The 25,563-nt window shown below is 31.8% G+C and overlaps 1 protein-coding gene across 1 annotated transcript; it reads left to right on the top strand.

Annotated features, from left to right (window-relative positions):
• The first annotated feature begins 10,743 nt into the window (after positions 1–10,743).
• Positions 10,744–14,595, top strand: LOC146955293 (protein trichome birefringence-like). Its single transcript, XM_085720984.1, has 5 exons — positions 10,744–11,648; positions 12,047–12,239; positions 12,357–12,550; positions 12,839–12,997; positions 13,868–14,595. The coding sequence occupies exons 1-5, from the start codon at positions 10,957–10,959 to the stop codon at positions 14,229–14,231; spliced, it is 1,602 nt and encodes a 533-aa protein (XP_085577110.1). The 5' UTR covers positions 10,744–10,956; the 3' UTR covers positions 14,232–14,595.
• The last annotated feature ends 10,968 nt before the right edge of the window (positions 14,596–25,563 follow it).

Genomic DNA, 25,563 nt, shown 5'->3' with positions numbered 1-25,563 from the left:
TTAAATATGAATTTCGTCCCTGTAATATAGGCGTGTTTTGATTTTCGTCCCTGTAAAAAAAAAAGTTTGAATTACGTCCCTGTAAAATTTTTTTTGTTTGAAAATGGTCCCTGGGCCCACTGTAGCGCTGATGTGGCATGGCATTCGCCACGTGGCAGTTGCTGACTGTGCAACTTTTGCCACGTGGCACTGACGTGGCGTGCCACATAATATTAAATTTTAAAAAATATTTTAAAAATTCTGAAAATTGTTTTTAAAATTAAAAAATATGAAAATAATTTTAAAAGTCATAAAAAATTACCGAAAAAATTCTGAAAATTATAAAAAATTTCCGAAAAATCTGAAAATAAATTTAAAAATCATAAAAAATTTCCGAAAAAATCTGAAAATAAATTTAAAAATCATAAAAAGATTTCAAAAATTTTAAAATTTATAATTTTTAATTTCGAAAACTTAAAAATTTTAAAAAATTTCAAAAATTTATAATTTTTAAAAAAAATTAATTTTCGGGATTTTTAAATTTTTGAAAATTTCGAAAATTAATTTTCGAAGAATGTGAAAAAAAAATTCCGAAAAATTTAGAAAAATGTGAAAATTTTCGAAGAATGTTGTAGCTAAGAATTAATTTTTTTCCGAAAAAAATTTAAAAATTTTTAAAAATTAAAAATTCCGAAAAAAATAAATTATAAATTTTCGAAATTTTTTTAAATTTTCAAAAAAAAATTTAAAAATTATAATTTTTTTTCCGAAATATTAAAATAAATTTTTTTTCTAAAATATTAAAATAAATTTTTTCATAAATTTTTATTTTCTGAAATATTAAAATAAATTTTTTCTGAAATTATGAAATATATTTTCTGATTTTTTTCTGTAATTAATATATATATTCTGAAATTTTTCGAAAAAACTGAATATAATATATTAATTTCAGAATATATATTATATTTTTCTGAAATTATGTTTTTCGAAAAAAATTTAATATATAATTTTCAAATTAAAAAATCTATTTTTCGAAATTTTTTTATGATTTTTAAATTTATTTTCAGATTTTTCGGAAATTTTTTATAATTTTCAGATTTTTTTCAAAATTTTTTATGATTTTTAAATTTATTTTGGGATTTTTCGGAATTTTCTTTTATTATTTTTAGATTTTTTATGATTTTTAAATTTATTTTCAGATTTTTTTAAATTTAAATAAATTATTTTCAGAATTTTATTTTTTAATTATGTGGCACGCCACGTCAGCGCCACGTGACAAAAGTTGCACAGTCAGCAACTGCCACGTGGCCAAACTCTTGCCAACTCAGCTGAACAGTGGGCCCAGGGACCATTTTCAAACAAAAAAAATTTTACAAGGACGTAATTCAAACTTTTTTTTTGACAAGGACGAAAATCAAAACGCGCCTATATTACAGGGACGAAAATCATATTTAAGCCTTCTTTTTCTTTTGAAAAAATTAAAGGGTTAAGGTCCAAAAAAGTTAAAAATAGAAGTCAACTCAGTTGATGTTTTAGTCTTTCTTTTTCTTTTGAAAAAATTAAAGGGTTAAGGTCCAAAAAAGACAACAAATAAACGAAAAGGTCAAAGAGTGGCTTGCAGCTGTTTTTTTTTTTTCTTCCCTAAACATGACTACCAGGCATGGCAATGGGGCGGGGTGGGGACGGGTTTTACATTCCTCATCCCCATACCCGATTCTCATATACTTACCCGTTACCCTACCCATACCCAACGGGGATGAGAAATTGAACCCCATCCCCGTCCCCAACGGGTTCGGGTATCCCCGCCTCATCCCCATCCCCGCATTGAATAAATTTTTTTAATAAAAAATAAGTTTTTTTGCAACCCTTAGAGAAATGTTGTAATGCATTATTCAACAATATGCTCACTTTAACATTTGTTAGACCGTTTGATTTAGTTGCTTCTTTAAATATCAATGGCAGTTTTTATAACACGGCAATTATCAAACAAAATAACATGATATATCAACATATAATAGTTTTCTGCATTTGGGACGGGTTCGGGGTGGGTACCTATATACCCGTTACCCGTCCCATACCCGTGTTTTGACATCGGGGAAAACCCAAACCCATACCCGAACCCAATCAAAACGGGGAAAACCCGTCAAATTGGGTTTGGTTCGGGTGAGTAACCACGGGTATGAGTTTTGTTGCCATGCCTAATGACTACGCGTTTTTATCTTTTTTAAAAAAGATTGGAGACAACGACATGTTTCCAACTTATTCCATGTTTTTTTTTAAAGTAAAATAGTCTAGTTTTTAAAAATTTATGGTATCTTTTTTTCAAGAAAAAAATCACGCTATAACGATGAATAATTGAAAAGTCTCGGTTTAAACCCTATCAAACACATTTATAATACAATGTCTTTACCAATTAAGGTTAAACTCACAAATGCCCAACTGATTTCATGTTATTATACCAATTAGAGTAATTACAACAATAGTCTTTTTATTTATTTTTACAATATACCACCATAGTCGTAATCTTTGTTTCTAAAAAAAAAAATTTGTCGCTAGTCTTTGATCATTTTAGCTTTTTAATTTTGTCAAAAATATTTGTTCTTTTAAAAGATAAAGATATAATTAATGATGTTCTTCTTTTATGCTCGTATAAAAATTAAATTAAGGGGTTCTGTAAGCACAACTCACTTGATAGTTGTAACGATAATATTGTTCGAATCCCAAATTCTTAACTTCTCAACATTTAAAATGTGCGAGCTTTTTAGACCAAAATAAAATGTGTGAGCTTTATCTACTAAATTACTATACAAAATAAACAAATAAATTAAGAGTAAAAGTATACACTTTTCTAGCTTATTATTTCTTACTATATGTGTTCAATCTTTAAAAGACCAAATATTAGGGACGGAGATAATATATATATTTTTAACAAATGTTTCCATGTTACATATTAGATTGTATTTTATACCGTTATATAGCATCTTTTTGGACATGAGATCTTAGTGTTGATGACATGAATGACATTTGAATGAAACACTTTCGTCAGCAGCAATCGTCTTCTTTGTCGCATGTGGCCTTCTTCTCCAGGCAAATTGGGATGGTGTATCTACACGCACTCCGAAGCTCAAGTCAGCAAGATCATAGAACGGTAGGTATATGTGGGTAAAATGAACGTACTTGACCCATGTCCATGAGATGGTATTATAGTGTAGGTTTAAGAATTTGGTCCTTGTACCTTTACCTAAAAAGTTGTTCTTGAAGGACAATCATAGTCCATTTAAGGACAACTGTGAGTGTCTCGTCCGTGTGGAGGATTGGTTTCGCAAACACGAATGGGTTTTCACCTTCGGGCCCATGCATATTTGTGCCACAAACCATATTGGTTGTCCGCCTTTGGTCCCATACGCATCTGTTCCACGACCCCAAAGACTCCTTGCGCAAGGGATCCTTTGTAACATATGTGTGGTTTGGACGCCGACCCATACCAGAAGAATATAAAATAGTCTTAAAGTTAACCCCTGTTAACCACTTTTTAGTTGATTTTAGTTGAATATTTTTTTCTGAACAAAATTATCCTTAACAATCCAATTGATTGTTTAACTCGATTTAAAATTACAGGAAATTTGAAAGTTATCTTGTAGTTGAATCATTTTAATGTTGCAAATTTGTTCATAACAATCTAATATTTCTTTTTCTAATTTAAAAATACATAAAATATAAATATAAAGAAATACAATAGAAAACAATGTGATTATCTCTCCGTCTGCTAAAAATTGTTTCGCTCAAGAATCAAACTCAGATTTTTCAACAATTCGTCTTTTCGTGGAGTTCATTAACCAATTGAGCCGAATTGCTTGATTTGGTTCTCTATCCGTTAGTATATACGTATAATTAGAAGGGAAAGTTGACACAAAAAAAGAAGTTAACAGAGCATGCTCTCTAATTGTAAACGTATTTTTACACCGACAATATTAAAAACTCAATTTTACTAATTCATACAAATAAACTTAAAATACACTTTAGTGAGTGAGATGTCCTGGTAGAATAGTGAATATTCACTGTATGTTACTATGCATATCATAGTATGTAGGATAATATCATTCACGCAATTTTAGCATACACTTAACAACGACACCATAAACTAGTTTTATACTTTTGAGAAGAGGAATGAAGTTCAACAATTAGTTTGGGGAAAAAAGGTTGTCAGTCTTATGTATTCAGAGACCAAAATGAAAGTTATTGATGATTTTATATGTTATTTCATTTGGGTACCAATTCTCATGGTTATTTTGGGGCCTAATGGGGTATTTTGAGCTTATGGGGATTGTTCTGAGGTGGAGGTGTGAATGATGATGAGTTTTGACCATGTTCTCATCGTTCATGGTCGTTTATTGAAAAGTGATAAGAGTTTTTCCTAGCTAATGTGTATGCACCTTGTGATAATGTCGGTAAACATTTGTCACGGGGGAGGTTAAGGAGATTGGGTATTAATTGGTGTGTTTGCGGTGATTTTAATGATATTAGTTCTTAGGAAGAAAGAAAGATTAGATGGGCGACTTCTCACCATGGAGACTTTGAGCACTTTATCAGGTTTATTGGTGATACTTTGTTGCTTGTTCTTCCTTTATGTGTGAAACAATTTACTTGGTATCGTGATGATGATCACTCTATGAGCCGCCTGGATAGATTCCTACAGTCTGGAGATTAGTGTTTACAATGGTCTAATTGTTACTAGGTTGCTCAGGTTCGTGGATTATTTAATCATCGTTATGTTTTGCTGTCTGTGGAGGGAAGAAAATCGGGGTTCAAAACCTCTGTGTATGTTGAGATATTGGTCGGATATTCCTGGGTATAACCAGTTTGTTTGTGATAAGTGGTGGTTTTTCAAGTGGATAGTTGGGGCAGTTAAGTGCTTTAGAAGTTTAAAATGATCAAAGGAAGTCTAAAAATTTGGCACTAAAATCATGCACATAATTTAGATGAAAGAGTTAAGGAGATGAAGGATCGTGTAACATTCCAGACGACTTTAAGTATTGTCGGATGACCCCACAAACCAACACGAGTCTTTTTAGCGTGCTTTGTCCTCACTCATACGCTTTTCGGGAATCTTCCCAGAAGGTCACCTGTCTAAAGACTACTCCAAGTCAAGCACGTTTAACTGTAGAGTTCTTATGAAATGAGCTGCCAAAAAGAAGATGCATCTTGTAGGTATATGTAGTACTAAACAATTCTCATAAGCCTCCCTTTAACCATGCAGTCACATACCTACACGATCTCATGAGCCCTCTCATTCCAATGTGGATTTAGTTTGCTTAGAAACTACTAGGAGCCGCTAATTGTCATGTCTTGTGCACCGGAGACCACTCCACACCGTCGTCAGCCTCAACCGTTACATATTTCATTTCTTCCCTTGATTCCAAGGGCAAAGGAAGACAATCTAGGGGTGGATGAAGTGTAGGAGCTACACAGTCTTTCAACTAGTTTATTCTCTTTATATAAAATCAACATTAATATGCAATGGTGGAAATCTAGACTGAACTAGATAAAGGAGGGTGATACTAACTCTAAATTTTTTCCATGGGATTATGTCTAGTAGACGTAGCGTCAATTCTATTATTTCGATAAATGTCAACGGTGCTCAAATGGAGAGGGTAGAAATTTTTTAATCAGCAATGTTTAATCAGAAATTTCCTCTTCAAGTCTCTTAGTATTGTGGATAGAGGGGATTTGATCAAACTGTTCAATATAGAAAAGGTTAAACAAGTCGTGTGGAATTATGACAGCTTCAAAAGTCCTGGGCTGGATGGTATAAATTTTGGGTTTGTCAAGGATTTTTAGGTCAAACTCAAAGATGATATAATGTGTTTCCTATTAGAGTTTCATCGTAAAGACCCTTTATCTCCATTCCTCTTTTTGATTGATATTAAGGGATTAAATGTTATGATGAAAGCTATGGTGGAGGCAGGGCTATTTACAAGTTATCTTATTGGTCAGATTGAGCTTATTCATATTATTCACCTACAATTTGGAGATGATACTATAATTTTGAGAGAGAAAAGGTTACATAATATTGTCTTGTCTGGGTAGAAGGAAGAGATGGTTGGGGAGTGTTGTGTTGTGTTACATAATATTGTTATGCGGTATGGCGTGGCGGACAGGTGGAAATGACATTTAGAATCAGTCAAAGGCTACACAATCAGTGGAGTTTATCATTTGTTGGCTCAGGTGGAGCCGATTGCTCGTTCCGATTATAGTGACATTATTTGGAATAAAGCAACCTCGTTAAAAGTTTCTCCGCTTGCTTGGTGTCTTCTTCGTAATCGGATTCCTACCAAGAACAACTTGGTTAACAAGGTATCATTTAGTCTACTTAAACTTTGTGTGGGTGGATGTGGTATGGAGGAAAATGTTGATCACTTGTTTTTGGGTTGTGATTTCTTTAGGAGTATATGACATCTTGTTCGACATTGGTTATGCATCTCCTCTTTGAATATGTTGAGGTTATCGGATCATCTCATTCAATTTGAACATTTGGGAGGTTTTTCTAAAGCTTTACGATCTTCTTATACATTTGTTTTGGTTATCGTGTGTGCGAGTAATTTGGAAAGAACTGAAGGGTCGTTTTTTTCAACATAACGAGGAATCGTTGCAGCATATGTTGGACAAATTTAAGCTACTATCTTTTGGTGGTTGAAAACAAAGAATGTTACCCTTGCTTTTGATTTTCACAATTGGTGGCTTAACCCCCTTAATGTGTCTGAGTTTCTCACTCATGTTATAAATTTTGTTGCTTATATTTAAACCGCTGTGTCTTTGTAATTGTCTGTTCAAACCTGTGTCTTTGTAATTGTTTGTTCAAACATCTTTGTTCTATCCTAATGTACATTGTCTTCAATATAATTCATTGTTCGTTATACTATTTTCCAGTTTAACTTGTAAAAAAAAAAAAAAAAAAGAGTATGTAAACATTATTTTTAATTTTTTTTAAAAATGGTTATAAAATTAGTTTCATGATAAGACGGTGAATTCCCGTTGATTAATGTTGAAAAGTTATTAATCTTAGTTTTATCCTATGTTATGTTAGACTATGTGCAATGGTGCTGTTGAACCTGACATTAAACAAGCAAAAGCACTGCAATGGCATGTTGAAACTGTGTTGAATGAACTGCTGGACGAGAGAGAGGATTAACGGATTCAACACCAATTAATCTGCCACAGGATGCCACGTGGCGGCGTGCAATTGGACCGCACAGGCGCGTGCAGCACACGCGCAGACAGCAGCGTGTGAGCTGCAAACCAGAAGAGAGAGGGATTGCTTTTTGGATAAGCCTGCAGACGTGTCACGCTCTGATTGGTCACGCAGATTTTATGATTTTAATTTTTTAAATCAATTATTTCGGTGAAAAATAATTATAAAAAAAAAAAAAAATACCAAAATTCATGATTTTTTTTCCTCTATAAATAGAGACTTGGTTCATTTGATTTGGACACAGAAAAAAAAACCAAGTTTTTCACTATCTTCATCTCATTATTATCTTTCTATTAGCAAACTAAGTGAAGTTTTAATCTTCTTTTTTGTGAAATGGATCCCAATAATAACCCTTTCAACAGCCAAAATTATTCTAATTTCCCATTTAACTACGAAAATCCCAACAATCATCCAAATCCAAATCTATTTTTCAACCAACGTCCTCAAAACATACCTCAAAACATACCTCAAAACGTACCTCAAAACGTACCTAATTTTGGTTTTACACCAAATTTCAACCAGTCATCCTCTGTTCCAAACTTTCATGGATATTATGGATCGATGATGAGATATCCATCTCAAACAAAAGGTAGAAGTAGAAGAAGAATATGAAGACGTAGTACAACAAGAAAAGGATGTTGTATTAACAGAAGAAGAGGAGGAGGATGAGGATGAGGATGATGATGATGAGGACGAGGAGGAGGAGCCACAACTACAAATAGCGCCACCCGGTCGACCTCAACGAAAAATCAAACCTGTTGGATGTGGTACTCATGGGCACAAAATTAGGAGAAGATAAATGTAATAGATGTTTAGGTTTGTAACAATGTTTTATTTTAATGTATTTTTGTTTAATATTTAATAAAAAAAATCATTTTAGGTTGTTTTTTAAAATTCAATAAATATGGTATTTTTCATAAAAAAAAATTTAAAACCGCAAAAAAAACATGTTCGCATTTTTTTTAAAAAAATAGCCTTTCCTTGCTCGCCATTTCACATGGCATGCAAAAAAAAATTAAAAAAAAAAATCAAATAGAATGCTCGCCATTTCACATGGCATGCAAAAAAAAATTAAAAAAAAAAATCAAATAGGATGCTCGCCATTTCACATGGCATGCAAAAAAAAAAAAAAAAAAAACAAATATTATGCTCGCCATTTCACATGGCAAACAAAAAAAAATAGTAAAAAAAAAACAACAAATGGCGCCATTTGATATGTTAAACATGGAAAAAAAAAATTAAATACTTAAATATACATGCTCGCCAAATAAAATTACAAACACACACAAAAGTCTGAGATAGTCTGAGAAAGCCTGCAAGCTTGAATTTAATTTCACAGCCCATGGTATTCCAAACTACTTGTTTTACACATACTATGCATCACAGCCCATGGTATTCCTCAGTAGTTGCTTTACACATACTATACTATGCATACGTGACTTTAATTATCATCACTGTCCACCACACATATTCTATATATAGGGACTCAGATCTACTTCCAATATCACAAAAAATTATCATATTTACTTCCAATATCGCAAATTGCATTTAGATCTACTTCCAATATCACAAATCTTATTCATATCTACTTCCAATATCACCAAAAATTATCAATGGATCCTTATGATTTCACAGCCTACTTCAAAAACCGTGATGCTGAAGACACTTATATCGTCAACCGATTTATTCAGCGTCGAAAACAAATAGAGGAAGGTAGTGGATCTCGTAGTAGAAAATATTTAAATAGAGATCATTCAGCGGCAAACCAAAGACTCATTGACGACTACTTTGCCAATGAGCCTACATATGACGACGCAATGTTTCGTCGTCGGTTCCGGATGCAAAAACACGTTTTCCTTCGAATCGTTGGAGACCTTTCAAGTAGTGATAACTACTTCACCCAGCGAGTTGATGCCACTGACAAAGAAGGTATATCACCCTTAGCAAAATGTACAACTGCAATGCGAATGTTAGCATATGGTGTGGCAGCAGATGCGGTCGATGAATACATCAAAATAGGAGGTACTACAGCATTGGAGTGCTTACGTAGATTCTGTAAAGGAATCATACGATTGTATGAGGCAGTGTACCTGAGAGCACCAACCGAAGATGACCTTCAAAGAATACTACATGTTAGTGAAATGCGGGGGTTCCCAGGGATGATCGGGAGTATTGACTGCATGCACTGGGAGTGGAAAAATTGTCCTAAAGCATGGGAAGGTCAATTTACTAGGGGGGATAAGGGAACCACAACAGTTATTCTTGAAGCAGTTGCATCTCATGATCTATGGATCTGGCATGCCTTTTTTGGATGTCCAGGAACATTGAACGATATCAACGTTCTAGACCGGTCACCGGTGTTTGATGATGTGGAACAGGGTAAGGCTCCAAGGGTGAATTTCTTTGTGAATCAACGTCCCTATAATATGGCATACTATCTAGCTGATGGTATCTACCCTTCTTATCCAACTTTCGTCAAATCGATTAGACTTCCTCAAAGTGAACCCGATAAGTTATTTGCAAAACAACAGGAGAGCTGTAGGAAGGACATCGAACGTGCTTTTGGAGTGCTTCAAGCTCGATTTAAAATCATCCGTGAACCAGCTCGCTTGTGGGACATAGCTGATTTGGGTATCATCATGAGGTCATGCATCATATTACATAATATGATTGTTGAGGATGAACGAGATACATATGCTCAACGTTGGACTGATTTTGAGCAATCTGAGGGAAGTGGATCTAGTACACCGCAACCATACTCAACCGAGGTGTTACCCACTTTTGCAAATCATGTGCGTGCTAGATCCGAGTTGCGTGATCCAAATGTTCATCACGAATTGCAAGCAGATCTAGTGAAGCACATATGGACAAAGTTTGGAATGTTTCGTGATTGAAGATGATTTGTATCGTACTAAATAAATTGCTTGTGTGTTGTGTGCTTTTTTTTTTCTTACATTTTAAGTTATTTGTGTGTTGCGTGCTTAGTTTGTTGTATTGCATTTTAAGTTAAGAAAATAAAAATAAATTATTTAAATAAATTTTGTTTTTACAAAAAAAAATGTTAAGTGTTTCTTTATTTTAATTTAATTATAATCGATAATTGTAATTTTATGTAATTATAAAAACAAAAATATAAAATTAAATAAGAATAAGAAATAAAAGGTGGTGGGGTAGAGTGTTGAATGAAAAAAAACCATTGGAGAGGTTAAAGTTGAATGAGTGTTGAATTAAGAGAGAGAAGATGATGTGGAGTGTTGGGAATTGAAAAAGTGGGTGTTGAAGGGTGTTTAATGTTGGTGACCATTGTAAATGGTCATGCAACAATATTCTTTTCAATTATTACACGACACCATGGAGCCAACAGTGGCAATTTTGCTGTTAATAAAAAAACATGTTTTGTACCAAAAAAACATGTCACACTCTTATTGGTTAACAGTTATTAAATCTTAATCAAATCCTAATCAATGCATCGATCAAATATCAAATTCATATATCATCATCACAAAAAGCATAATAATCGACAATCATCTTTGTCCACTCAACCCAGAAAATTCAACACCAACATTTTCATTTTCATTTTCATTTTCACACACATAAACAAAAAAAACCAACTCTTTCTTCAACCAAACAGTTACACAACCTTCTTTGTTTCACACATGTAACATAACATGACTTAACTTCATTGTTTCTTTTTCTCTGTCCCAAACAAAAACAACCCTTTAACTTCAATGGCTGAAACAACCAAACATGTTACACACTTAAACATCAAAAGCTTCTCTTCTATTCTCAAAACCAGAAAAACTATCGCTTTTACTTATGCTTTTATGCTTGCTTTTGTTTCTTTAACTGTTTTCTTAGCTTTTTCTCCTTCTTCTAATGCTTCTTCTCCTTGGTTTACTAACATATTCACCACAAAAACTTCCACTTTTGATTCTTCTAAATCTCATCTTTCTTCTATTTTCTCATTCTTTTTCCACAACACAACCACTTCTTCTTCTTCCACTTTTAGCAACACTTTTAGTAACACTTCTAGATCTAATAGTAACACTTCTCAATCTTCTAACTCAAATACAACAACTTTCAAATCAACCCATGTTGGAAACAAAACTCAAAACTCTCTCAATTCATCTAAAGATGCTGTTTCAACCACCAACCAAACCTCTTCTCATGTTTCTGATGAAGTTAAACATCAGAAGAAGGAAAATCAAACTGCAAGTATGAAAGATGAGATTCATATGATGGAGACTTTGATGAAGTGTGATTTTTTTGATGGGAAATGGATTAAGGATGAATCTTATCCTCTCTATAAACCTGGTTCTTGCAATTTGATTGATGAACAGTTCAGTTGTATAAGCAATGGAAGGCCTGATAAAGATTATCAGAAATTAAAGTGGAAGCCAAAAGGGTGTAGCCTTCCAAGGTTAGAGACTTTTGATGAATTTATTATTAGCACTAGATTTCTTATTAGCATTAGAATTCTAGTCGAGCCTAACTCAATCGCTGCAAAATTGGAAGGCCTGGACATTTGGAGCGTGACCCGAGTAGTCTGATAGAAATGACACAAGATTTTAGATAGGATCTAATACGATATTAGAATTTAGGTTGTTTCTAAATCAACTCCTACAATACCGACTTGTAAGGAGAGGACTGTCCACCACTTACGGACATATTTTTAGGCCACGTCACATCTAATGCGAGACTTTCAACAATTCATGTTTGATGATTAATTTTGATGTTGTTCAAATTGCTTTGAGAATGTTTTTTAGGAACTTAATTTGTTTAATTTGTTGATACTTGTATTCTTGCAATTGCTAATAGGTTGGATGGACAAAGAATGTTGGATTTGTTGAGAGGCAAGAGACTTGTTTTTGTTGGTGATTCAATCAATAGGAATATGTGGGAATCTCTTATTTGCATCCTCAGAAACTCTGTGAAAGATAAAAGTAAAGTTTTTGAAGCAAATGGAAGAGTTCATTTTAAAGGAGAATCCTCTTATTCATTCATATTCAAGGTTAGTTTTGTTTCCTTGATTCCCTCTGCATTTTAAGTTTCAGTTTATCCGTTTTGCTTTGTGCAATTTCATCTTCATGCTGTATCAATGTTGAGTATTGATTTCCTTGATTGGTAGGATTACAACTTCACGGTCGAGCTTTTTGTATCGCCGTTCTTAGTTCAGGAGTGGGAGATGCTTGTCAAGAATGGAACAAAGAAGGAAACACTTCGGCTCGATTTGGTTGGTAGATCGTCTAATCAATATAAAGATGCTGATATAATCATCTTCAATACTGGCCACTGGTGGACTCATGATAAAACTTCTAAAGGGTAAACAGATGCATTTCAATTTCCTCTTACAACGTAGAAGTGACAGCAGTCAAGCCTTATTTTCAACCTTATTTTGATTTTGTTTTCTCCCTTGGTTACCCGGACTCCGGGTACGAGGCAAATAAAGCCTGACCAATAGTTGTTTCAGTCAGGGTTTGAACTTGGGCACTCCCCATCGATTCGACCTTCACTGAAGCTCATTACTCTCTTGAGTCTATTCTGATTTCGTTTTCTGTCAACTCGAGTCTCTAGGCCTCTTTAACAGTTAACCTCGATAATTTTTTTCAGGAAGGACTATTATCAAGAAGGTAGTCATGTGTATAATGAATTGAATGTTTTGGAGGCATTTCGAAAGGCTATAACAACCTGGAGCAGATGGATTGATGCCAACATAAATACATCCAAGTCTATGGTCTTCTTCAGAGGATATTCTTCTTCGCATTTTAGGTAAAGTAAAAATGAATCTGTGATTGTTGTATTTATTTTGTTGATGCATTACTTTAAGGGTTCAATTTCAGTGTCATTTTTTCGGGTTCAGATTAGTTGTCTTAATCACGATTATCAGTATATTACAATACACGCGAGCCATATATTGATTCGATATTAAATTGAACTCAGTCAGTCTATTTGGACATGAATCCCGTATCATTATGGTCAGGGCCGTCCCTGAGAATTCGGAGGCTCGGCTCTGGGAATGAAAAGAGGCCAGTGATAAAATCAAAACATATTTTTTTAAAAGAGCAATGCTCTGTTTATATTTTTTAAAAGATAAATACAACGTGCCGTATATATGCGGTACACCCATAGGTGAAAATAATTACCGTATACATGAGGAATCTCCACCTAACACCAAAAGCAAGAGGAAAATTAAACCTGCACAAAACAATCAAAAGTCATGCGCTGTTTGCACCCCCTTCATTGCAGGATAGTATACTACTGGATAGTATACTACTGGGTATAATTTTTTTTTTGGAGGCCCATCCTTGAGGGAGGCCCAGCTAGGTTGAGCTGTTTGCACCCCCTCAAGGCCGGCCCTGATTATGGTGAATCCAGAAATAATGAATCTCTACTTAAACTTAGTGTATCCAACTAATCTTTTTTTTCAGCTTTGTAAAATCAATTACTTTTCTTTTGTCATTTAATATACGACTTGAATCTTGAGTTATTTTTAAGTTCGTGTAAGATAGTATCAACTTATAATTTTGTCATCTCAATTGTTTTTGACTTGTAGACATATTTTTGACCTATGAGCCTATTATGCTATGGAACAAGAACGCTGACACATATAAATGTTTTTCTAATTGTATCAAACTGTAGTGGCGGGCAATGGAATTCAGGTGGACAATGTGACAGCGAAATCGTGCCAATCAAGAACGAAAAATACTTGAGGCAATACCCTCCTAAGATGAGAGTTTTGGAAAAGGTACTGAGAAATATGAAGACTCGTGTGACCTACTTGAATGTCACGAAAATGACAGATTTCCGGAAAGACGGTCATCCCTCTATCTATAGGAAGCAAAACCTATCACCAGACGAAAGGAAATCGCCGTTGATGTACCAAGACTGCAGCCATTGGTGCCTCCCTGGTGTTCCTGATACGTGGAATGAGATACTCTACGCGGAGCTTTTAATGAAACAGTATCAATATCGAAATCAAAATCAAAATCAGAATCAGCATTGATTAAAAGAAGAGACCATTGAGGTAAACTACCAAACTCAAGGCCACATATATACAATTTTTGTCCCTTCCATATTTCAGGATAGGGAAAGAAACAAACCATAGAGAAAAAGACTCTTTTTTCCAAATTTTTGTAAATGTTAAGAAACTGTTATTCATACAAGTTGGTTAGTTAGGAAAAGATAGAATGTAAAGGGTGGTTAAGATTGTTATTATTGTAAACCACCCTCTCTCCTTTTCAACACAGTTTTCTTTCTAAAGGCAGTGTCCTATTTAGTTTTTGTATAATGTAAACCGATTTATTCAGACAAACTGTTTATTTAGCCATCTCAGATATATATAGTGAAGTGAAGATTACTTTGAATAATTTTGAATAGGGTCATATACTATAACTAAGTACTCTTAGAGCCATCATGTAGAATTTTTTTTATTGAAAATCTTATATTATAATATGTAATGCGTTGGTAATTTTAAGAGTAAATTAGATACTATACTTTGGTTAGCAATAATATTTTCATTCCACACCTTAACTCCCCCACTTCAACCATCAATGCCACCTTGTATCTCAGCGCGTTATGGCACAAGTGGTAGATACTTAGACATTCAACAAGTTGGTTCACAGGCGATTCCTAATTGATGCGGATAGAAAAATATATGTTGAGAGAGCAATGGATCCCAATTACCTCTAGGAATTAGTCTCTAAAGTTGCCCGATGTCGTGGCTTAGAAAAAAACAATGTAACATTATGTAATTAAAATTTAGGCTAAACTGCAGTTTTGACCCCCTAACTTTGACAATGTTGCGATTTTGGCCCCCTATTAAAAAAAATTAAAAAGTGACCCTCCATGTTTAGGGAAATATACTCTTTTAACCCCCTAACATAAGGGAAATATGCTTTTTGACCCCTTATCTTTACAAATAGGTGCGATTATGGCCCCTTTTTTGGGACACGTGGCGTCTTCTCAGCAATTTTGAAATGCAAGGGGCCAAATTTTAATTTTTTTTAATAGGGGGCCAAAATCGCAATATTTTGAAACTTAGGGGGTGAAAAGTGCAGTTTAGCCTAAAATTTAATACATTAAATTAGAAAACATTTTCCAAAGTCAAACAATAACTAGATGAAGTCTTTGTAATTGTTAGTATTTGTACTATTCTTTAGCCTGACAATAAACTATTCCATGTCTATAAATAATTGGAATGGATGTTGGAACTTTTCTTCATCATCATCACATGAAGTCTTTGACAAATGCCTGTCTTGTTGTATGCATTTGTCCGTCTCAAAAAAGTATCATTAATTATTGGTTTATGTACTGTCTATGTCCGTGAATTATTTTTAGATTTTTGGCTTATGTACTCTCTATGTCCGTGAATTAGTTTGTAACATAAAATATAAAATTATATTGATTGTTTATGGTCCTAATAGCCTAGTTATAAATTATTTAAAAGCTAAAAAATTTCAGTTTAGAGATCTAATTAACTATTTTGACAAATTTAGAAATTCAATTACACGACCCTTTTGAAAATTCTCAATTTTCAGACACACCAACAAAATAATGAAAAAACTTAGCACCACTTGTGCTTGAATTTTTTTGGTGGTGGTCGGGGTTTGAACCGTAGACCTTGCATATATTATGCGTTATCCGTATCAACTGAGCTAAGCTCACGAGGACCACTTATGCTTGAATTAGTGTTCCATTAATAAATTGGAGTTGTTTTAAAAATTGATATACAACCTAAATTTTTCTTGATATTTTTTTTTGAAAGAAATTTTTCTTGATATAGTTATTGATATTTTAATTATTATTTCTTTTTGACAAAATTTTAATTATTATTATGATTATTAATCCATAAAATAAAACCCAACCTATATGATCGCATTCTCCAAATAATATGAGCACCTACACCCTGTTACAATATGAAACCGATACTGGTTTACTTTGTGTTCACCACCTACCACACAATTTCTTCATTAAATATACATTACTGTCTCCTGCTCCTCCATAACTTTGAACGATGATGATTTTGGACATGGTGATTGAGGTGTGATCGGCTAATAGTTATTAAATATGATTTTCTTTTTTGTCGTATAAAAACTTTGATTTTTTTATTTTATTTTAAAATAACATAAAATGTTATAGTTTAATTGTCCAATGTGGTTCACAGCAATCACAAGACAGAAATATATGAAAGTTTTTTTTCGAAGAAACTAGTTACAAACCCGTGCTTTGCACGGGTTGAATAACGTATCTTGTAAAAAAAATTCCAAAGAAAAAATGAGCAAATTAATAAATATTGCAGAAACTTGGATATTCTAAATAAATCACTTTTGCTATATTTTTAAAAAACTTTGTTATAAAGGAGAAATGAGAAAATTAAGGGAAATAACTGCATCTTTCTAAGAAATTGTTGTCGTTCATAAATGTGAAAATCAAGCAAGCATATTGCACAAATCTCATTTTGTTCAAGAGATTAGGAAAACAACATTATAATTAACATGATACTAATTGGAACCAATGAAGTAACCAACAATGTGCATATTAACGTTACATAATAGTTAGGTTTATAAAAGAGACTGGAAGTGTCATAGACTAACCAAAAAGGGATTTTTGCCAATATTTACATCAGACAAAATGAAAAGAACAAATGGCATCCCAAAGTCAAGATAGTTTACGATTACAGTCCAAAGCGATACGCCAAAATAGTAGAAGTTCAAATAGTCCAGCAGCAAAGATCTACTTTGGAACAACTCGAACATGCAAGTTCTTCGGTGACTTTTCGAGATCAAAGATGAGCTTACCACCTTCTTCCATCACACGTTCTCTGCAGAAATTGAACAACTGCCCACCCAAGTATTTTCCATAGCTTGCTCTTTCAACGGTAATGAGGCGACACTTATACTTTCTCTGTGTCTGATCATCAATAAGAGTGATTGTTTTGCGCTTTTCTTTCAGAATTGTTCTTGACTCCTCGTTTGAGAAATGCTAAACAGGGAAATAACTACAATATTAGTCTAATGCATATTAACATGGATAAAATGTATGCGAATATAGTTACATATAATTTATAAAATGAAGGTAGCATAACTGATTTTAAGCTAAAGAAAATGTACCATGACTTCTAATTTATCTTCCTATTATCTTCCTATAAAGTCTAGATAAATGCATGCATGTGGTATATATGTACCCCGTTGTCCAATTAACATTGTTGAAACAAACGGAAATTAAGCATCGCTCCTGCATGTGCTTTATAGCTAGTACCATTTGACATTGATGTCTTCGAACATTTGGTGCAACTCTCATAATACCATCCAAATTGGTTAGGATTGAATTTAGTTGTTTTCCAAATAGTGATGCAATATGTTTCCTAACACAAATTATGCACATGAAATAAAGAATAATGCAATATATATTTTTGATTTGTGCGTAAAAAAATTCAAAGCATGTTTGTTCATAAAAAAAGCAGACCTTGACTAAGTTTATAAATTCAACAATTGGCCTAACTTGAGACAGATTGGAAAAATCGTTGTACGAAGTACGTTGAGAAGAAGCCGAACTCTGACTTAAGTTCTGACTGAAGAGCTTGAGAAGTGTTAAGGTCACGACAACAATTCAAGAAACATGGTCAAAAAACAATCAAATCAGATTGTGAAATAATAAGTTACTTTAACACTTAATTGTGAAATCATAATGCAAACTTACTAAGTCTTAAACTTCTCAACAACCGGATGATGTAGGTTGATGAGAAGCATCGAACCTGACCAATTGTTACATATATTTGGGTTGTCATTGACTACAAAATGGAAGCAAAGAACTCAAGGTAAATAGATGGTAAATGATAAAGCTACGAAGTATTTTTCCCATAGTGTTACATCAACCACATTCCCACTGCATAAGGAAATACATCTTTCAGGTCATTATCAAACGTATACAAAATCCTATCATCTGATGCTGACAAATTAGAAAATAATACCATTTATCTTTCAACACAATGTTCGTACACGGTTTCTTTCCAGTCCCAATTCGTGTTGTCTTGACAATCTCATGAAGAAGCCCGATGATTTCTTAAAAAAAAAATTACATCTATAAGAACATTATAATCGGAGAAAACACAGAAATAAATTAAAGCACATAACTATACCATATAAAACGTCAGTTTTGAATTTTCCATCTTGAATTTCCTTAAATGACTTAAAGCGAAATTCACGAGTAAGAACGATAGTTAACTTGTCATACTTCTGCACCTTTGTACCATAACCAAAAACAACCTTAAAGGGATTAAATGCAATTTCATTATCAAACACATGACAATTATACAAAATATAAGTCTTGTTTTCCTCAATCAAAGCCTTTCAATGCTCCAATTCTCTATATCGAGTTATTACATGAACTCGATCACCCTAAATCCGAGAAAGAAACCAAAAAAATATAAATAAATCAAAATGTATACTAATAAGTACCGTTGATAAATCATAAAGGAAATTACAACAAATCTTAACTAACTCATCTAACATTTGCATCATAAATAATGAGCTTCATATGTTGATTCTCATTACTACCAGTCACAATCCAAGAATCTAGCACTCCAAATCCTATTTTCCAAATGTCCAAATCATTTTTGAGATCCTTAATGTAGTGATAATTCCTTGACATTGAAAGTCCTATATAGAAATACAATAATACATCATTTAATTTTATTCCCTTTGTTCATTCTGATATCGAAAGAAGCTAGCATATTTCTATGTGATCAATTTTTGTATCATCAAATCAACCTGATCTTAAATGCACAAATTTCTGTATGATCAACTTTCTGGACCTCAATGATATGACCAAAACAAATTTACACCAATCAACTTTCGTACGACACAATCATATAGGAAAGAATAAACCAAATATGAAAATAGCTTTAGGATTACTCAAAAAAAATAAAATAACCCACATGCATCAATTTTTTTCAACTACAGTAGTAGAAGCTAAAATAACAATTGTGTCAAAACTTTACCATGAGCTAAAATTCAATCATCATGACCTCTACTATACTCCACATAACAAAGGAAGATTTTTCTACATCTATGCAACATAACAATTTCTGGTACATAATCCACTAACAATTGAAAAAAAAAAACAAAAAACAAAACCCTTAAAATGCAGAATCGTGAAAAAATGAAGAAAACCACCTATGATGAAGCAAAAACTAAACCAGTGTCGAAAAATGAACCCCTCAAGCCATAAAAATCAATCAACTCAAGTCATACATGTTCTCAGAACTATGAAAAAAGGAAGAAAATGACCTTTTATGAAGAAGAAAGTGAAACAGTGTTCCCAGCTGAACTTAGATACCGTTTGGCAAAGGTTTTTTACGGTCTAAAAGTTACTTCAAAACAAAGTTAAAATAAAGGCCTTTAAGAAATAAGCTAAAGTTGTTTGGTTTCTTTAGTTTTAAAGCTATTTTTAAGTTAAATGTTGTTTGACAAAATATTGTACAAACGTTGAATTTATTACTTTTTTTATGGTGTCCGGGGTCCGAACCCCGGACTTGGCATATATTTATGCATTGTTCCTATCAACTGAGCTAAGCTCACGATGACAAAACTTTGAATTTATTATGAATTAACATAATAAATAAAAAAATGTTTAAAATATTTTCTGAAGGCTAAAAATGTTAAATAATAAAAGATATTTTTTTTTATAAATACTATATTTACTCAATAACGTTTATTTTGTGTAACATGAATACAAATTTGTATCATCATATAAATGACTTGTTAAATATTTGAATAGGAGAAACAATTTAAGGAGCCTGAAATAATAACATAAATAATATCAAAATAGTTGGTTTTTTCTATTTCAATTATACTCAATAACAAATTTCGTTATAAGAATACCATAATTTTGGTGTTTTTAAAAAATATAAGCATTTATATTATATGATATTATATTTGTTACATTGTTGGTGTCATGGAAACAAATATGTCTAATTTTTTTGAATAAGAAAAAGATATGCATAGTTTGTTACAATATAAAGGTGCAATATATATATATATATATATATTTTAGGCAGCTATAAATTTTTTGAAGAAAAGACATCTACAATTTTACTTTTAATTAAAATCAAAATTTTGTAAAAAATAATCATACGCATTATTTAACGCCAAAAAAATTATACGCATTAGCGTAACAAAAAAACAGACACCCAAAAAAATTGCTCTAAATGCTAAGGTGTGTGTGTGTGTGTATATTAGCGAGGTTGAGAAAGAAAATAAAAATATTTGGTATCATTAAATGACAGCGAGAATAAAAATATTTGTGAGGTTGTGATGATTAAACGATATTGATATTAAATATATAAGTGATAAAAGGATAATAGAATTCCTTTGAAAAAAAAGGTAATAAAATTAAATGGAACATCCTTAAAAAAATTAAATGGAACGGTTCAAAAAAAAATTAAATGGAAGAAAAAAACATATTGAAATATAATATTAAAAAATAAAAGAAAAAGTTCCCAACGTGAATTGAAGAGATGTTTGTGAAATAAATTGTGGAGAAGTAGTTTTTTGAAGTAGCATTCAACAACTTTTGGCCAAAGCTCATACCATTCAATTTTATGCATTAAAAAAAAAGTGTCTTCTTTAGCAAGTACTTAATTGATATTGTATATGGCCTAACTTCTCCTTAAAAAAGTAGAGAAGTTGAAAAAAACCCGGGTCAATCGATATCTTAATTTCCCACAACGGCAGTGTAGAAGCAACTGAATTTGGGAGAAAAAATTGGAAAATAGTTAAAAATAAAAAAATTGGAAAATAGTTAAAAAAATTAAAAATATATAAATTGGAAAGTAGTTAAAAAATCGGTGAGGTAGCATTCAACCAAGCAACACTAAAAAAATTATATGCATTAGCGTAACAAAAAAACAGACAACCAGACATAAAATATTACTCTAAACGTTAATGTGTGTGTATATATTCATGTGGTTGAATAAAGGAAATAAAAATATTTGGTATCATTAAATGACGGCGTGAATAAAAATATTTGTGAGGTTGTGATGATTAAACGATATTGAAATTAAATATATAAGTGATAAAAAGATACTCCCTCCGTTTCACAATACTTGTCCATTTTAGAGAATAATTTTGTTTCACTTTACTTGTCACTTTCAAGTTTCAATGCAACATTAATTATTGGTTTATCAATAATACCCTTACCTATTTATTGTAAAGAGAGAAATAATATAATGAAATAATAAATGAGTAAGGGTATTATAGAAAAAACACAAAGAATTTCATCAAAAATGACAACATTTATTTGATTCCTTGGTATGTGTAATTTCTTCAAAATGGACAAGTATTGTGAAACTGAGGGAGTAATAAAATTCTCCTTAAAAAGTGTCTTCTTTAGCAAGTACTTAATTGATATTGTATTTGACCTAACTTCTCCTTAAAAAAGTAGAGAAGTTGAAAAAAACCCGGGTCAATCGATATCTTAATTTCCCACAACGGCAGTGTAGAAGCAACTGAATTTGGGAGAAAAAATTGGAAAATAGTTAAAAATAAAAAAATTGGAAAATAGTTAAAAAAAAATTAAAAATATATAAATTGGAAAGTAGTTAAAAAATCGGTGAGGTAGCATTCAACCAAGCAACACTAAAAAAATTATATGCATTAACGTAACAAAAAAACAGACAGCCAGACATAAAATATTACTCTAAACGTTAATGTGTATGTATATATTCATGTGGTTGAATAAAGGAAATAAAAATATTTGGTATCATTAAATGACGGCGTGAATAAAAATATTTGTGAGGTTGTGATGATTAAACGATATTGAAATTAAATATATAAGTGATAAAAAGATACTCCCTCCGTTTCACAATACTTGTCCATTTTAGAGAATAATTTTGTTTCACTTTACTTGTCACTTTCAAGTTTCAATGCAACATTAATTATTGGTTTATCAATAATACCCTTACCTATTTATTGTAAAGAGAGAAATAATATAATGAAATACAGTAATAAATAAGTAAGGGTATTATAGAAAAAACACAAAGAATTTCATCAAAAATGACAACATTTATTTGATTCCTTGGTATGTGTAATTTCTTCAAAATGGACAAGTATTGTGAAACTGAGGGAGTAATAAAATTCCTTTGAAAAAAAGATAATAAAATTAAATGGAACCTCCTTGAAAAATTAAATGGAACGGTTCAAAAATTAAAATAAAATAAAGTTAAATGGAAGAAAAAAAACATATTGAAATACAATATTAAAAAATAAAAGAAAAAGTTCCTAGCGTTAGTTGAAAAGAAATGCTTGTGAAATAAATTGTCGAGAAGTAGTTTTATAAAATAACATTCAACAACTTTTGGCCAAATCTCATTCCATTCAATTTTATGCATTCAAAAAAAGTATTTTTTTTTAGTAAGTACTTAATTGATATTGTGTTTGACCTAACTTCTCCTTAAAAATGTAGAGAAGTTGAAAAAAAGCCGGGTCAAACGACACCTTAATCTCCCACAACGACGACAATGTAGAAGCAACTGAATTTAGGATTATTTTTATTCTTATAAAATAAATATAAAATAAAAAATAAAATTATATAAAATAAAAGAAAAGGTTCCTAGCGTGAGTTGAAAAGAGATGCTTGTGAAATAAATTGTCGAGAAGTAGTTTTATAAAATAACATTCAACAACTTTTGGCCAAAGCTCATTCCATTCAATTTTATGCATTCAAAAAAAATATTTTTTTAGTAAGTACTTAATTGATATTGTGTTTGGCCTAACTTCTCCTTAAAAATGTAGAGAAGTTGAAAAAAAGTCGGGTCAAACGACACCTTAATCTCCCACAACGACGGCAATGTAGAAGCAACTGAATTTAGGATTATTTTTATTCTTATAAAATAAATATAAAATAAAAAATAAATTTTATAAAATAAAATATAAAATATAATATTTATAATGAAGTGGCACTCTCCAAGGGTATGGAATTATATAATTACCGAATTGCCCCTCATAGGGGCAATATTGGAATTTCACATGGCATTAATTTTAATAATAATAATAATAAATAGTATATAGACAACATAAACGTGGGTGCCATGAATTGTTTATACGTGTTATGTTCGGTAAAACGACAAATGTATGAATGATGGACCATAATTAGAAGAACTTCAGTACATATTTATACGACATCCATTTTTTTTTTTATAAGCAAAACATTTTGGACAAGAGGATACTCAAAACCTATTAAAAAAATCAATAGTTAGAATTTAGGCTTAATTGCAGTTTTGGTGCTCCTATTTTCATCTTTTTGTGAATTGATCCTCTTATTTTAAAATGCGACAGTTTTGGTTCTCAATCAATCATATTTTTTAACTAAAAAAGGTGATGTGATAAATTTTAAATGTCGTGATATATGATATGAAGACGAGATAATATCAACATCGATGAAATCGTCAGAAAATTCCCTTGAAAACACCATTTAAACACATGTTATATCACTATATTTTAGACAAAATTTTAGATAGAAGGACCAAAACTGTTGAATTTTAAAATAGGAGGACCAATTTCACAAAAAAATAAAATAAGGGGATCAAAATTGCAATTAAGCCTAATTAAAAAAGTGTCTAATCTTAGTGGTTGAAAACGGTTTGATGTATTTAATCGAAGAGAAACGAGGCTTTGGTCGATGACTAAGTGGTTAATTTCTTAGGCGTGGTATGTTAAATTAAATGTCTATCTTTATCTTAGTTCATTTGTAAGGATTGTAGTAATAAAAGTTTTGTTTTTCGGATTCGTCGTGGTCAATAATTCAATTGCTTGTTTTTAATAAATAATTACAGTTTTAGTCTCTTTATTTTCATCTTTATGCAAAATTGGCAATCCAACCCAAAGATTTCTCAATTTAATAATGTCATTTCATACGTTCAACATCTTGGGACATCTCGCAAACAAATAACGAACGGAAACACCACACAAATTATAGGTGTGCATCCGTTATTACACTCATATCGAGTTGAATCACTTATCTCTCATATTCACTCAATGAGGAAGAGATAAGATGATTCTTGAGCCAAAGACAAGGATATGAGTCAACTCGATAAGTGAGCGGAAGCTAACTTAGCGAAGCAAGTAGAGATATTTGAAGTAAAACAAGGAAAATTCTCTTAGCAAAGTGAATATTGTGCTTAGCAAATTATGGCGGTTTAGTGACTCACTAAGAACAACTGATAATTACTTTAAAATGAAGAAAAGTCAATTCGCTAAACAAACTACAAATTCAATTAGTGGAATTCCACTTACCCTGCTAGTATAAATAGATCAAAGCTCACTCATTTTGATATGTACACTCTTAGAGAGGACATAAACATAGTGAATTCAAGGAAGGAGGACTCCAACTATTGATGTTTTCATCTCATTTCTGTAAAGTTACCATGAGTTCGGGTGCCTAAATATGTCCTTTGTTGAGAGTAGATGTAATTAACTATAATCTTATGTGATTAACTATTTCAACTCGATTAAATTTGTCCTCATGTTTATGTCTAATCTCAACGAAGGACAGATTTAACTATACTCTTCACTAATTAATTATACAAAACAACTTCAGCCCACAATTTTTTTTTTTTAATAAAAAATGTTAATATAGTTAGATTAATTTTTTTTCATTCGTTCTGGATTGAATTCAAGGTCTTCAACCCCTTATCTTTAGCTTAAATCAGTGCGCACAAATTAATTTTAGAATATCTATATTCAAAGAAAATATTGGATAAAACCTAACATAACAAAAAATAAAAGTTGGTAAAGGTTTGAATCTTCTTCTCAACAATTTTCATTAATATCCAATAGTGAGAAATTCAACTAACAAATAGGAAAGTAGAACCATTGGATTGCCATTGACTATTTTCATTGGCAGGCGTCATTGACTATTTATTTTGGCAGGTACCATTGGATTGCAATCTATATTGTACATCACTAAGAAATTAAGAAACCAAATGATATATATATATATATATATATATATATATAGTAGAAACTCTTTGAATTAATACTCGGTAAATTAATAAACTCTCTAAAATAATAAATTTGTCCGGTCCCGACTTGGGCCAATGTAAAAAATTGAAAAACTCGATAAAATAATAAGATAATAATTTTTCGGGAGATCCCTATATAATTTTCGGTCCCAAGAAAATCATAAATTAATAATTCATAGAAACTGAAAAAAATATATTAAGAATACATTGAACACATTTGTTCCTCTTGTTTACATTTACTGTAGTTCAAAAGTCATTATTGATTTCCAATGCATATGAACACAGTAGTTACTAATTTACGTTGAGTCTCAAGGTT

The sequence above is a fragment of the Medicago sativa genome, chromosome 1, assembly GCF_051527215.1.
Source record: "Medicago sativa cultivar Bolivia chromosome 1, Bolivia_mono, whole genome shotgun sequence".
NCBI lineage: Eukaryota > Viridiplantae > Streptophyta > Magnoliopsida > Fabales > Fabaceae > Medicago > Medicago sativa.
The sequence above is the reverse complement of the archived record's forward strand: the minus strand, read 5'-3'. Positions and strand labels throughout refer to the sequence as shown.